The 14,498-nt window shown below is 32.2% G+C and overlaps 1 protein-coding gene and 1 long non-coding RNA gene across 2 annotated transcripts; both read left to right on the plus strand.

Annotated features, from left to right (window-relative positions):
* Nucleotides 1-1,349: 1,349 nt before the first annotated feature.
* On the plus strand, nt 1,350-1,869 carry LOC140835676 (heat shock 70 kDa protein 5-like). The gene is made up of 2 exons (XM_073201077.1): nt 1,350-1,374; nt 1,496-1,869. The coding sequence occupies exons 1-2, from the start codon at nt 1,350-1,352 to the stop codon at nt 1,867-1,869; spliced, it is 399 nt and encodes a 132-aa protein (XP_073057178.1).
* A 526-nt stretch (nt 1,870-2,395) lies between these two features.
* Nucleotides 2,396-4,736, plus strand: LOC140836121 (uncharacterized). Its single transcript, XR_012118982.1, has 2 exons — nt 2,396-2,619; nt 4,479-4,736. It is a non-coding gene; the product is annotated as an uncharacterized lncRNA (long non-coding RNA).
* The last annotated feature ends 9,762 nt before the right edge of the window (nt 4,737-14,498 follow it).

Below are 14,498 nucleotides of genomic sequence, written 5' to 3' on the forward strand. Positions count from 1 at the left end.
TTTTTTTTTATAACATACCTAAATAAAACAAAAACCATAAGAATTACAATTGTAAGTGTTATTTTTATTATAAAATAAAATATCGTATTTCTTATTTATATCTTACAAGTTAATTATAATAAATAATATATTAATAATAGTAAGTTTTCACAAATACGCACGTGGAATAAAATAATAATTAAAAAAATTAATTATACAACTGATTTTATGTTTAATAAATTAAGAACAAAAATATAATATTTATACTAATAAATTTTATATTACTTGTGTAAAATAAAATTGTAATACTTAATTTTTATATGCTACCTTTATAAAACAACAACATCAATAATAATTATAAATAAAAGTATTATTATTATTTTCAAAAAAAAAGTTGATTATTATTCTAAAATAAAAAATATATATTTCTTAGTTGTATCTTATAAGTCAATAATATTATAAATAATAATTTTATAATATAAATTTTTGATACTACGCATGTCAAATAAAATAATAACATATGAAATTAATTGTAATAACTATTTTCATTTAAGTAATAAAAAACAATATTAACCGTATTTATAATAAAAACATTTATATTATTGGTGTAAAATAAATAAATCGTTATACTAATTTTTTTATATACTAGTATACTACCTGTATAAAACAACAAAAATAAGTATTTTTATTATCATTTGCATAATATAAAATAATAAAAATAACTAATAATACATAGAGACATAATTAAACATTTTAATCATAAACTCAAAACGTAAGATGATGACAAATTCATAATTTATATTCGAATAGTCAAGTAAATTAATTTATATCAACGCGTACATCAAATAGAAGTTCAAAATCAAAATTTTATCTGCAAATATATAATCACAAATAAATAAATTAACGATTTTTAATCAAACATTAAACCACAAACTTAATTTAAAATATACAGACCTCATGTGCTGCAATTACTTGATCAAACATCGAATGAAAATCTACAGGAATGAACAATAACGATGCATTTAAATGCAGAGAAACGAATGATAGAAGCACAAGAATAATACATTTGCACCGAGGACAAACATATATAAGCAAATTTTCATCAGATAAAAAACACACCATGTTAATACTTATTAGTGATACATCACATCACTTTATCACGCAAATTTTAATTCAAATTGTTTTTATCGTCTTCTTTGCAAAAGAAAAAAAAAGATGTATGCATTATTGAGTACAGGGGTTGTCCGTATTTCACATGCATGCCACAGTTCTTTACCACAAACGTCCAACAATTATTTTTAAAAAAATGCAACAAGTCAGGCCTATTTACTAGGGGTGACATATTTAAAAAAAAATTAAATGCCTGGATAATGATCTGCATACATTTATGTGCATGTATGATGTTGTACGATTTGTGGGGCTATAGGATAAAAAAGAAACTGCGTTGTGTGATGAGAGTTTTGCTCGTATGGTATCTGAATATGTAATTCTTCTACAAAATAATTTACTTTTGCAGATGCGAAGAGATTGATTGGCCGGAGATTCAGCGACCCTCTGGTGCAGAAAGATGTGATGCATTGGCCATTCAAGGTCGTTTCTGGTCATGAAAACAAACCCATGATTGTGGTTACCTACAAAGATGAAGAGAAACAATTTGCTGCTGAAGAGATTTCATCCATGGTCCTCACAAAAATGAAGGAGATCGCCGAAGCTTTTCTTGGAGTTAAAGTAAGAGACGCGGTTATTACTGTGCCGGCCTATTTCAATGATTCACAACGGCGAGCGACCAGGGATGCTGGAACTATATCTGGGCTCAATGTCTTGCGCATCATTGTGGAACCTACTGGTTGTTGCATACAGTGGCGGAGCCAAGAATCAAAGTCTATGTAATGTCCCGAAAATCGGAAAGTCCACGTGAACCACATGCATGCAAGTTATTAAATTTCTTACATATTTTATTAAATTGTTTTAAAGAATTAAATGCATGATTATTTTATTAAATTGTGTTTAATTATTTTTATGCATTTTATGTATTATTATTGCATGATAGGATTTATTTTATGAAATCTTAAAAGTTCATGTATTAAAGATTTTTAAATTTGCAATTCACGCTGGAACGAAGAACGGAGACGGAGAAATTTTAAAAAAAATTATTTTTATTACACGATTAATTTTTATTAATTAATATAAGATGTGTTAAAGTTATTTTTCAAAAATTGGGATTTATTGGGTATTTTTAACCGCATGATTTTATTTTTAACGGTACGCGAATTTTATCGAATCGGATGACTTTTTGAGGGTTCGGCTAATATTTTCAAAAAACTTTTCAACACGAAATATTTTTCGGGAGTGTGTTTGGATTTAATGAGACAACTTTTAAGCTCTTTGGACTTAAAACTCTTTTAATCTTTTAATTAAACCATTTAGGGTCATTAGTTATTTGATTAATAATTAATTAAAGATTATAATTTCTACCCTACAACCATTATCACCCACCACCACCTGCCGACACCCCATTTATATTTCAGTACACGGTTTCAAATAAATGCACCAGCTGAAGGCCACGGTTGTTGGCTTGTTCTTGCATCCAAGGCTATCCGGCGTCTCCTCCGTCTCGTTTTCGTTCATCAACTATCTAAGGCACGCTTTGTATCATTTTTTCTGCATCATACATGTTTTATACGCTGATAATTGTGCTCATGCAAGTAACTTTTAGATCTAAGCTTGTGCATAAAAGTTGTTTGGTTTTCATGTGCTTTCTTGCATCCTATAATTGTTGCTCACGATTTTTCTGAATTCTCGGGCAAGGGGCTGCGGTTCTTGAGTGTCTAGAGGCTTCTGGTGGTGTTACTTTGCTATCATGGGATTTAGAAAATTGCTGGACGTATATGAGTGAAGGGACGTGAGGTGGGTTCTTCGGGGTGGCTCGATCTTTGGTGTGTTAGAGTCCATGGTTCAACCAGCACTACAGGGACTTCGCTGAGGCTTAGACCAGACCCTGGTGGTTCTGAGACAGGTCTTGGAAAGGCTCGGCTAGTGCTGGAACCGTCCCAAGAGCTGTAAATCGAAATGGTAAAAGTTTGGCTTCGGTTTGGACGTTTGGGGAGAGTAGAGAGTTGTAGGGGGCTGCGGCTTGCATGGAGGTGCAGCCGTGGGTTCAGCAGGTCCAGTGGGAGCCTAGGGTGGTCTAGGTGTGGTTGGTTAGGGTCTGGGCCATTGGGTGAAGGCTAGGAACGAAACTAAGGGAGGTACATGAACTAGAGTTTGAGTTGTGTATGTTCTGAAAATCCAGCAGCATACCAGAGAGATTTTAAGGGTGCTAATGGGTTCTAATTGAGTGGATTTAAGTCTGGTATGGTGTTGTTAAGTCATGTTTTAAGTTTGGTAAAATTTGGGGAAGTTTCGGTTCGATTCGGGTTAAAACCGAGACCTCGGTCCAAGTTTTAAAACAATTCGGTTAAGTTATGAAATGAGCTCGATTTTACGTCTAGGGATGCTTTTGAATATGTTTTGGGACATTTTTAGGAGTTTGGTAAGTTTCGGATCAAAATAACGAGTTTTGGATTTATGTGGGATTTAGTCGCCGCACGAAACATAAATTAAAGGACTAATTGAAACGCCTAGATTTAAGCTTGATAAAATTATGGGAAATTATATTTAAGCTCAAATAATTATTTGGGACATGTTAGAGTCAATGGAATCAAGAAAATGTCAAAAAGGTGAAATTTTTCGTCTAGGGGCAAAACGGTAATTTTTGGGTTTCCAGGGGCAAAATGGTCATTTTGCACCCGGGGTGAGATTTTGTTCCTGACAGCGCCCTGAGCACATTTTATCATGATTTAAATGTTTATGCATCACGTTTATGATTTTTACGCAATTATGATAAATACGGTGCATGCTTGGTTTAAAGGAAAAAGTTACGTATATGCATATTTTTATTAAGTGATGATTATGATGCTATTTTTGAAGGATGTGATTTGGTTGTGACTGACGATGTATATGTATACGATGATATGAGATATGATGAGCTGAGGCCAAGGCTCAGTGAACAGGTAATGCTGTCGCTGATGTCCCCGCCGCCGGGTACCGCGGTTTTTATAGATGGATCCATCGATAGAGCTGATACGATAGAGCTGATACGAAAGTCACAACTAAAGAACTGAATTCAATTAAAAAGAAAATGTATACGTATATGACGACATGAGATGACATGATTTAATACGATATGATTTTACATGACACGTTTACGTATATGATGACATGAGATGACATTATTTAATACGATATGATTTTACACGACATGTTTATGTATATGATGACATGAGATGACATGTTTTGAGACGATATGATTTTACACAACACGTTTAAATTAAGCTTTTTAAGTTCATGAAAGATATGTTGAGTATGATATTTTTCACTGTTATGTGCCTGTTTATGTACTTGTTATTCCTGGTACAGGCGTGTTGAGTCTTTAGACTCACTAGGCGTGTGTGATGCAGGTGAGCTAAATGCTGAGGGGACTGGAGGTGCCGAACTCTGAGTAGGCAGACTTGGTGGGTGACACGACCCGAGGACCACATGTTTTCCGCATTACGATTTATGAGATTGAGAGGAGATGAATATTTTCATACGTTGATGATTTTAAGAATTTTTATACGTTTATGTTTACGTATGATTTTAGACGAGTTGGGTTATTTTAAACTGCGCTATTTTTACTGACAAATATTTAAGATCATTTTTAAATCTTATATTTTTCTGTAGAGCGCATGCATGCGAAAATTTTAAATGATATTTCGAAAATGCGAGTATTTAAAGAAAATTTCCAGTAGAATTTTTTTAAAAAAAGAGTGAGACGTTACAGTTGGTATCAGAGCAAGAGTCCTGTATAAGGGTTGTGCCACCGCCAGCTTCTGCCGTTCAGTCTTCAAGCCTCAAGTCTGTAAGCTTTTATGATTTAAATGTTTTAAATGATTTAATCTTATCACCTGCATGTTAACATGATTTACGCTTTATGACGATTTACGGTATATGTTTAACTGCTTTTATGATTTAAAGATTTATTGTTTTTTTTAAAAAAAAAAAAAAACAGATTAAATTGCATGTTGGTTACGTTTGGAATTGGACATGTATAAGAATTTTTCTATTGGACATTAGGAGAGGTTGAAAATGATTTGATTATATTGATTTTAGGTTAGAAGTACTGATGTTCTACTCTTTGGGGTAATAAGTTAATCTTAAAAAAATTATGAATGTTTTTGGGACTTGTAGATTTTCTAATAAATTACTGATGGTTCGTGGTTGCTAGTTGAATTAATTATTTTTGTAGATTCCATGTAAGGATTAATGATTTGAAGACTATGATGATTTTTGGAAGTATAAAAACGTAGAATTTATTTAGGATGCATGCTCTAACTAATGGGATCTAAGGATTGAATTGCATTGATTGAGAATTTTAAGGACCTAATTGTAATAACCAATAATTTGAGGACCTAAGTTTAAAAAAAAAAATTAAGGGATTATTTTTGAATTTACCGAATTTTGGGATTAAATTCTACGTTTCGAGAATTTTAAGATTTAATGAGGCTAAGTCGAATATTCTACGAGGACAATAATGCAAATTTCGAAGAGTATTAGAGCAAAAAATGTAAATTTCGAGAAATTTAAGGGCTAAATTGCAAATTCTGAGATTTTTGAGGATTAAATTCGAACTTTTGAGGAACACTTGGGTTAAATAAGTAATTTTTCGAGGTTATGAGAATTGATTTTGAGTTCAATAAGCTTAAAATTTCTGAAATTTATGTTACGGGAAACCTATAAAATGGAATTAGGAACGCCAAGAACTTATAGGTAATTGCGGAATTTCAGAAATTGGACAAATCGGATAATATTCGAGGAAATTAAGAACTAATTTTGCAATTTTTAAGAAATTTGGGGAATAGTTTAGCAATAAGTGAGAAGCGAATGGTTTAAAGGATAGAAATTTTCGATGATTTAGACTTGAATGAATATTTAGAACTTTGAATCATCTGAGTTATAATGTTATAAGGGATGGTAATCCAGGGCTTCGTAGGATGAATCAATCTTGGGCTTAAAAATTTAAGCGTTAGTGAAATAATTTTGTGGCAAATTAATAATTTAAAGTGATAACAATCTAAGGTAAAGTTGATCGATTAGTTAAGTTATAAGAGTAGACATGGAGCTAACAAAATTTTGGGAAATTAAGTTTGATGTATCATAAGTTTTAATCATGATCTTAAGAGTTAAATTTATACGTTTGTTGGAATTTGATTTTTCTAGAAAGTTAGGCATGACTGATGGTTAGGATATTTGGTAGACGCATGTAAGGGTTGATGTAGACACTTGTTTTGAGAATTTTTTTTTTTTAAAGTCATTAAGAAACTTGGGAATACGTGAATGTGTGTGTTGGAATTATGTTATCCAAAACTATTTGGGTTGCGTAAGTTTGAATTTTTAAATTTATGAGATATGCTTTCATACAGAAATTTTGGGTGAAATAAAAATAAAAGAGAATTAGTTGTGTTCGATATAAGTTATCAATGGACGAATGTTAAGATTTTTATTGAGTAAGAAATCTAAAATTTTGATAAAAGAATTCTAGAATTTTATGGGTTATAAGTGAATTGATTTATTAGAGTTAGTCCATCGTTATCATGAGATAACTTATTAAGTTTTATACGTTAGTATTAATTAAGCATTAAGGATACGTAAGAACACGACATTCGCTTCAATGAAGAAAGTCCAAAGGTCTTAAGCCTCAACTATATTGTAACGGGGGAGAAAATAGTTAAAGCATGTAATTGGTGCTAGAATGGTTTTATTATTTAGGTAGAAAATCTGTATCGTACACTTTAGGTTTTAAGGAAACGCTACTCAAATTTAAGGTTTGCAACAATTTGATATTTGAGATGTGCTTGTAAATAGTTAATTTACGGAAGTTTGGGGTCGTAAGATAAATATTCGATTCAAGGATCTTATGCTAATTTTACTAAGGGGTTGAGATAAGGTTTAACTTTTAAGTGTATTACCAATGATAGAAGTTGATCAGTAAATTTTGGTACTAATATTTCTTAAGTTGAAGAGCAGAAAAGACAATGTAGTAGGTTGATGAACATTACGGGTACAGTATAAGAAAATTAGGACGCAATAAAATTCGGACCACCATTTCTAATATTGGGAAGTTTGAGAAAAGTCAGAATTTGAGGCTTCAGTAGAATAGAACTAAGTCGCCATAAGTCGTTCTAGGTTGCGATTCACAAATAAGGATTTCAATAGGAAAAATAATTAGGATTGAGGAGATGTAAGGACAATTTAACACTTATTTTATCAGAGTACCGCAACGGAAGCGTGAATTATTGGGATATTAGAATTTAGAGTCTAAACTTTGTGATTATCAAAGATAAGCGAATTTCGGGGACGAAATTCAATTTAAGGGGGGGAGATTGTAATGTCCCGAAAATCGGAAAGTCCACGTGAACCACATGCATGCAAGTTATTAAATTTCTTACGTATTTTATTAAATTGTTTTAAAGAATTAAATGCATGATTACTTTATTAAATTGTGTTTAATTATTTTTATGCATTTTATGTATTATTATTGCATGATAGGATTTATTTTATGAAATCTTAAAGGTTCATGTATTAAAGATTTTTAAATTTGCAATTCACGCTGGAACGAAGAACGGAGACGGAGAAATTTTAAAGAAAATTATTTTTATTACACGATTAATTTTTATTAATTAATATAAGATGTGTTAAAGTTATTTTTCAAAAATTGGGATTTATTGGGTATTTTTAACCGCATGATTTTTATTTTTAACGTTACGCGAATTTTATCGAATCGGATGACTTTTTGAGGGTTCGGCTAATATTTTCAAAAAACTTTTCAACACGAAATATTTTTCGGGAGTGTGTTTGGATTTAATGAGACAACTTTTAAGCTCTTTGGACTTAAAACTCTTTTAATCTTTTAATTAAACCATTTAGGGTCATTAGTTATTTGATTAATAATTAATTAAAGATTATAATTTCTACCCTACAACCATTATCACCCACCACCACCTGCCGACACCCCATTTATATTTCAGTACACGGTTTCAAATAAATGCACCAGCTGAAGGCCACGGTTGTTGGCTTGTTCTTGCATCCAAGGCTATCCGGCGTCTCCTCCGTCTCGTTTTCGTTCATCAACTATCTAAGGCACGCTTTGTATCATTTTTTCTGCATCATACATGTTTTATACGCTGATAATTGTGCTCATGCAAGTAACTTTTAGATCTAAGCTTGTGCATAAAAGTTGTTTGGTTTTCATGTGCTTTCTTGCATCCTATAATTGTTGCTCACGATTTTTCTGAATTCTCGGGCAAGGGGCTGCGGTTCTTGAGTGTCTAGAGGCTTCTGGTGGTGTTACTTTGCTATCATGGGATTTAGAAAATTGCTGGACGTATATGAGTGAAGGGACGTGAGGTGGGTTCTTCGGGGTGGCTCGATCTTTGGTGTGTTAGAGTCCAGGGTTCAACCAGCACTACAGGGACTTCGCTGAGGCTTAGACCAGACCCTGGTGGTTCTGAGACAGGTCTTGGAAAGGCTCGGCTAGTGCTGGAACCGTCCCAAGAGCTGTAAATCGAAATGGTAAAAGTTTGGCTTCGGTTTGGACGTTTGGGGAGAGTAGAGAGTTGTAGGGGGCTGCGGCTTGCATGGAGGTGCAGCCGTGGGTTCAGCAGGTCCAGTGGGAGCCTAGGGTGGTCTAGGTGTGGTTGGTTAGGGTCTGGGCCATTGGGTGAAGGCTAGGAACGAAACTAAGGGAGGTACATGAACTAGAGTTTGAGTTGTGTATGTTCTGAAAATCCAGCAGCATACCAGAGAGATTTTAAGGGTGCTAATGGGTTCTAATTGAGTGGATTTAAGTCTGGTATGGTGTTGTTAAGTCATGTTTTAAGTTTGGTAAAATTTGGGGAAGTTTCGGTTCGATTCGGGTTAAAACCGAGACCTCGGTCCAAGTTTTAAAACAATTCGGTTAAGTTATGAAATGAGCTCGATTTTACGTCTAGGGATGCTTTTGAATATGTTTTGGGACATTTTTAGGAGTTTGGTAAGTTTCGGATCAAAATAACGAGTTTTGGATTTATCTGGGATTTAGTCGCCGCACGAAACATAAATTAAAGGATCAATTGAAACGCCTAGATTTAAGCTTGATAAAATTATGGGAAATTATATTTAAGCTCAAATAATTATTAGAAGTCTAAATTTTTAATTTGAGAATTTTATGTTAAGGTTTGGTTTAATTTGGGATTAAAACGCATCAATATGTTATAGTTAAAGATTAATTTAAAAGTCATAGATTTAAGCCAAATAAAAATATGGGAAAGTTCATGTAGGCTTAAATAATTATTTGGGACATGTTAGAGTCAATGGAATCAAGAAAATGTCAAAAAGGTAAAATTTTACGTCTAGGGGCAAAACGGTAATTTTTGGGTTTCCAGGGGCAAAATGGTCATTTTGCACCCGGGGTGAGATTTTGGTCCTGACAGCGCCCTGAGCACATTTTATCATGATTTAAATGTTTATGCATCACGTTTATGATTTTTACGCAATTATGATAAATACGGTGCATGCTTGGTTTAAAGGAAAAAGTTACGTATATGCATATTTTTATTAAGTGATGATTATGATGCTATTTTTGAAGGATGTGATTTGGTTGTGACTGACGATGTATATTTATACGATGATATGAGATATGATGAGCTGAGGCCAAGGCTCAGTGAACAGGTAATGCTGTCGCTGATGTCCCCGCCGCCGGGTACCGCGGTTTTTATAGATGGATCCATCGATAGAACTGATACGATAGAGCTGATACGAAAGTCACAACTAATGAACTGAATTCAATTAAAAAGAAAATGTATACGTATATGACGACATGAGATGACATGATTTAATACGATATGATTTTACATGACACGTTTACGTATATGATGACATGATATGACATTATTTAATACGATATGATTTTACACGACATGTTTATGTATATGATGACATGAGATGACATGTTTTGAGACGATATGATTTTACACAACACGTTTACATTAAGCTTTTTAAGTTCATGAAAGATATGTTTAGTATGATATTTTTCACTGTTATGTGCCTGTATATGTACTTGTTATTCCTGGTACAGGCGTGTTGAGTCTTTAGACTCACTAGGCGTGTGTGATGCATGTGAGCTAAATGCTGAGGGGACTGGAGGTGCCGAACTCTGAGTAGGCAGACTTGGTAGGTGACACGACCCGAGGACCACATGTTTTCCGCATTACGATTTATGAGATTGAGAGGAGATGAATATTTTCATACGTTGATGATTTTAAGAATTTTTATACGTTTATGTTTACGTATGATTTTAGACGAGTTGGGTTATTTTAAACTGCGCTATTTTTACTGACAAATATTTAAGATCATTTTTAAATCTTATATTTTTCTGTAGAGCGCATGCATGCGAAAATTTTAAATGATATTTCGAAAATGTGAGTATTTAAAAAAAATTGTCCAGTAGAATTTTTTTAAAAAAAGAGTGAGACGTTACAGTCTACCCAGGCTAGAATTTTAAACTCTAAAATCTTTTAATATTTTAAATTGATCTACCCGGACTAATATCAAATTTATCCAAAATTATACCAAAATTTACCTATATTTTTTTAAAAAAATTTAGCACCACCCGGGCTAAAGCCGGGTGAAGAATACATTGGCTCCGCCCTTGGTTGCACATAAGCCCCTAGCCTTTCTTGTTTGTAAATCTTCATATTGTGTGCTCTGGACGTGTAGCTTGAGCCGTTCGCTTATAAACCTTCTTGGTGTAATATTAGACATGTTGAGATAAGTGATCGAAACGTGATATTTGACCTGTTAATGAACCTCTCCGAGGCCCCACATCATATTAAAAAAATAAGAGTTAAAAAAATTGATAGGTACTACACATATGAACAAAGTGCATATTATTTTCAAAAGTCAATAACTTAAAAACTCCAAAGCGAGTGTGCTTAACCCCTGATAAGTTTTCCAAAGAAGCATGTGAGTGAAGACATAAACATTTTGGAAAGTCTCGTGTTGGTCTGTGATGACATCGTCAACTCAAAGTTGACCTATCGACCAATACGTTGTGATCCAGTGACAATCCCGATGACAAATATTCAATCTTACATCAAGTTTATTCAAATTTTATTGTTTTCGAAGTTCAACTGATATATATTAAAAGTACCACTCTTAGCTTAAACAATGGGAGGCCTACGTCCTATAGAAATTGTCTACCGGAGACTGTCCCTTGGTCCGGTACGTGGTCGGACACTAAGATGGAATAGACCCGCTAATATTATTATAAAATATCATATATTTAAAAATAATAAGTATTCTAGTTGAATAATTATTCTAATTATTTTTTAAAAAAACTTATAAAACTCATCTTTGAAGTTCTTTATTTTGCTATAATATTTAAATTTTATTCTTGAATTACCTACAAACAAAAGATAGTATACATTAAAAATTTAATTTGTTAGCTATCCTTGACAGTTTTTAGGTTGAATAATCTCTTAATATTATTTTCTTAAAAAAGAGTTGTCCTTAACAACTTTTAGGATGTTAAGACAAATTCATTAATGACTAGTTTTACTAGTGATAAGATATCTTCTTGGTGTAAGAAATTAGTTAACAAGAAAAGACCAGATGAAAAAAGAACAAGAATTTAAAGTGCGTAAAATAAATAATATATATACTTATTGATGTTCAAAAATAAATATTTCTACTTTTCTTAATTGCTGGGTACAATAATTATCTATAACTTTTCATGCTTGTAAATCATCTTATTATGTGAGCTGGACATGTAGCTTGAGTTGTGCGTAGTCGTGTTGTCTGATATGCACGTTGCACCTAAATCCCTAACTTCGTTCACTTGTAAACTGTCTACTGTTTCATATGGACGTGTAGCTTGAGCCAATCTTTTGTGAACCATCTTGTTGTGTAATATTGTACATGTTGAGCTTAGCGTCAAACCATGACGTTTGCCGTGCTAATTAACCTCTCTAAGCCCCCACTCCGGATTAGCCTTATCATAATAAATTTTATAATTTCAAAGTTGTTGCTTGAGTTCATATTTTTTATATGTTCATGTGCCGATAGTACTTGCATTATTTATTTATTTTTAGCTAATTTTATATATTATATTATATGATAATTGAGTCATTGATTTTGTGAGTCAAGTCAAATATCAATTTTTAAGGTTAATCGAGTGATACTAATAATTTTATTGAGATTTATAAAAATTATTTATATAATAATCTTGAATTCATTTATATAATTATCATATTATATAATATATAAAATAAATAAAATATTTATTTATTTTAATTTCTACCTATTAACATAGATTTATAAAAAAATCATTTATAAATTGAGGGTAATTAAGTCATTTGTAGTGTATTTTATCATTAAATTAAAATTATCACACCTTCTATTAGGGATATTTTATCCTTCTAAAAAATTATTTATCAAGGGCCCATGATATTATCATGAGCTTTTTAAAAAGCTACCAAACATGAGATAAGGAGGATTATTTATCAATCATCTCTTATCCCATGTACCAAACTATGCCAAAAAGTTTTCATAAGGAGCATGTGGAAATAAGTACGCTAGAAAGTCTTGTGTTGGTCTGTAAGGACATTTTGAAGTCGACCTCTTGACATGTACAATGTGATCCGATGACAAACTGATGAAAAACGTGTAATCCTATATCGATTTTATCAACAAAAAAAATTGTTGTTGAAGTTCAAATGATATATAGTAATAGTTCCACTCTTAAACAATTATTATAGAATATCATAGAATTTTATCCAAATTTATTGTGAGTTCAAATGATGTATAGTAATACTACCTCTATAGCATTCAATTTGAAGTTCTTTATTTTGTTATAACATTTAAATGTGAATTACTTACAAGCAAAAGATTTTATACACTAAAAATTAATTTGTTAGCACATATAAAATTAGTAATCTATTTTAATATAATAATATAGATAGAATAGAATGATAATTATGACAATATCTTTCATATTTTTTTTTTTGAGTTGGGATGTGTTTGTTATATACAATAAATTCTTAAACTTGAGATCTCATTCCAAATACTGTATCTGAATAGAGAATTCAAAATGGGCTAAGCCCGCTCCATCATATAAAATAAGTGAGTTGAGTTGTTAATTTTTCTCAATCATCCAAAATGACGATCATGCCCCACCTAACAGTATGTTGTGGTAGGTTCCAGGCTGGCCCGCTCCAATCAGCAAAATAACATATAAAAATGGCTAAGCTCATCCCACCACCTAAATAGATAGGCTAAGTTGATAATTTCTCAATCTGCAAAAAAGCCCCCACTAGCCCGTTTTGTCATCTTTAGACTATAATTTCAGATGAGTTATAAGTCTTAAGGTGAAAACTCGTCAAATAAAACATGAAAAACGTTTATGTATTATTTTAAGGAAAATTTGAAAATATGATATGAAATTATCATTTAAAAATAATTAAATTTTTTATAACATCGAAAGATAATAAATCTTCATCTGGTCAATACTTGGCTCTACCCTGGAGTGATGCAACATAATAAATATTTTAGCGTAATATTGCATAATTATTAGAGGCAAAACCTGATTTCAAACTTGGGTGAGCATTAGTAAATATAGACCTGTACATTTTCATGTGACCAAATTTGTCGACAAAAAAATTAATGTGTTAATGTGAATAATAAATTTACGTTTCATTATATATAATATTTGATCTAAATACTAAGTTCCAAGAGAAAATTTGTAATCTTGATTAATTATTTTTTTAAGAAAATGATCACGTCCAGAGTATTACCAAAGTTTTAAAAAAGATATCCCAAGTTCCGCTGCACATCATGAAGTGAAAGTACTGCTAAATAACTTCGTTGAATATACTTATCGTTAAACTCATGTTTTATAGATCGAGTCTTATGAAATTTGAAAGAATGTTTTCTTCGTTGCTTTTTCATTCTCAATCGTCAGAATATATCCTCAAGATTGTAGCATAATCCTAGGCTACAAAATAGGAAACTAACAATATACATTGACTGATTTTAGGCTAGAGAATAGGAGGCTAACTAACAATATACATTGACTGATTTTAGACTAGAGAATAGGAGGCTAACTAGACGGCTAACAATATACATTGACTTTACAAAATATTTACTATATTTAACACTCCTCCGCAGTTGAAACGGGAGGTTTACGAACGCTGAGACTGTCCCGAAAATCTTCAAATAACACATGTGGCAAACCCTTAGTGAAAATATCTGCTATTTGATAACGGGAGGGGACATGGAGAAAGCGGACTTCTCCTCGTTCAACATTTTCTCGGAAAAAATGGATATCCATTTCTATATGCTTTGTACGTTGATGTTGAACTGGATTACCCGACAAATAAATAGCACTGACATTGTCACAATACACC

The sequence above is a fragment of the Primulina eburnea genome, chromosome 7 (assembly GCF_022965805.1).
Source record: "Primulina eburnea isolate SZY01 chromosome 7, ASM2296580v1, whole genome shotgun sequence".
NCBI lineage: Eukaryota > Viridiplantae > Streptophyta > Magnoliopsida > Lamiales > Gesneriaceae > Primulina > Primulina eburnea.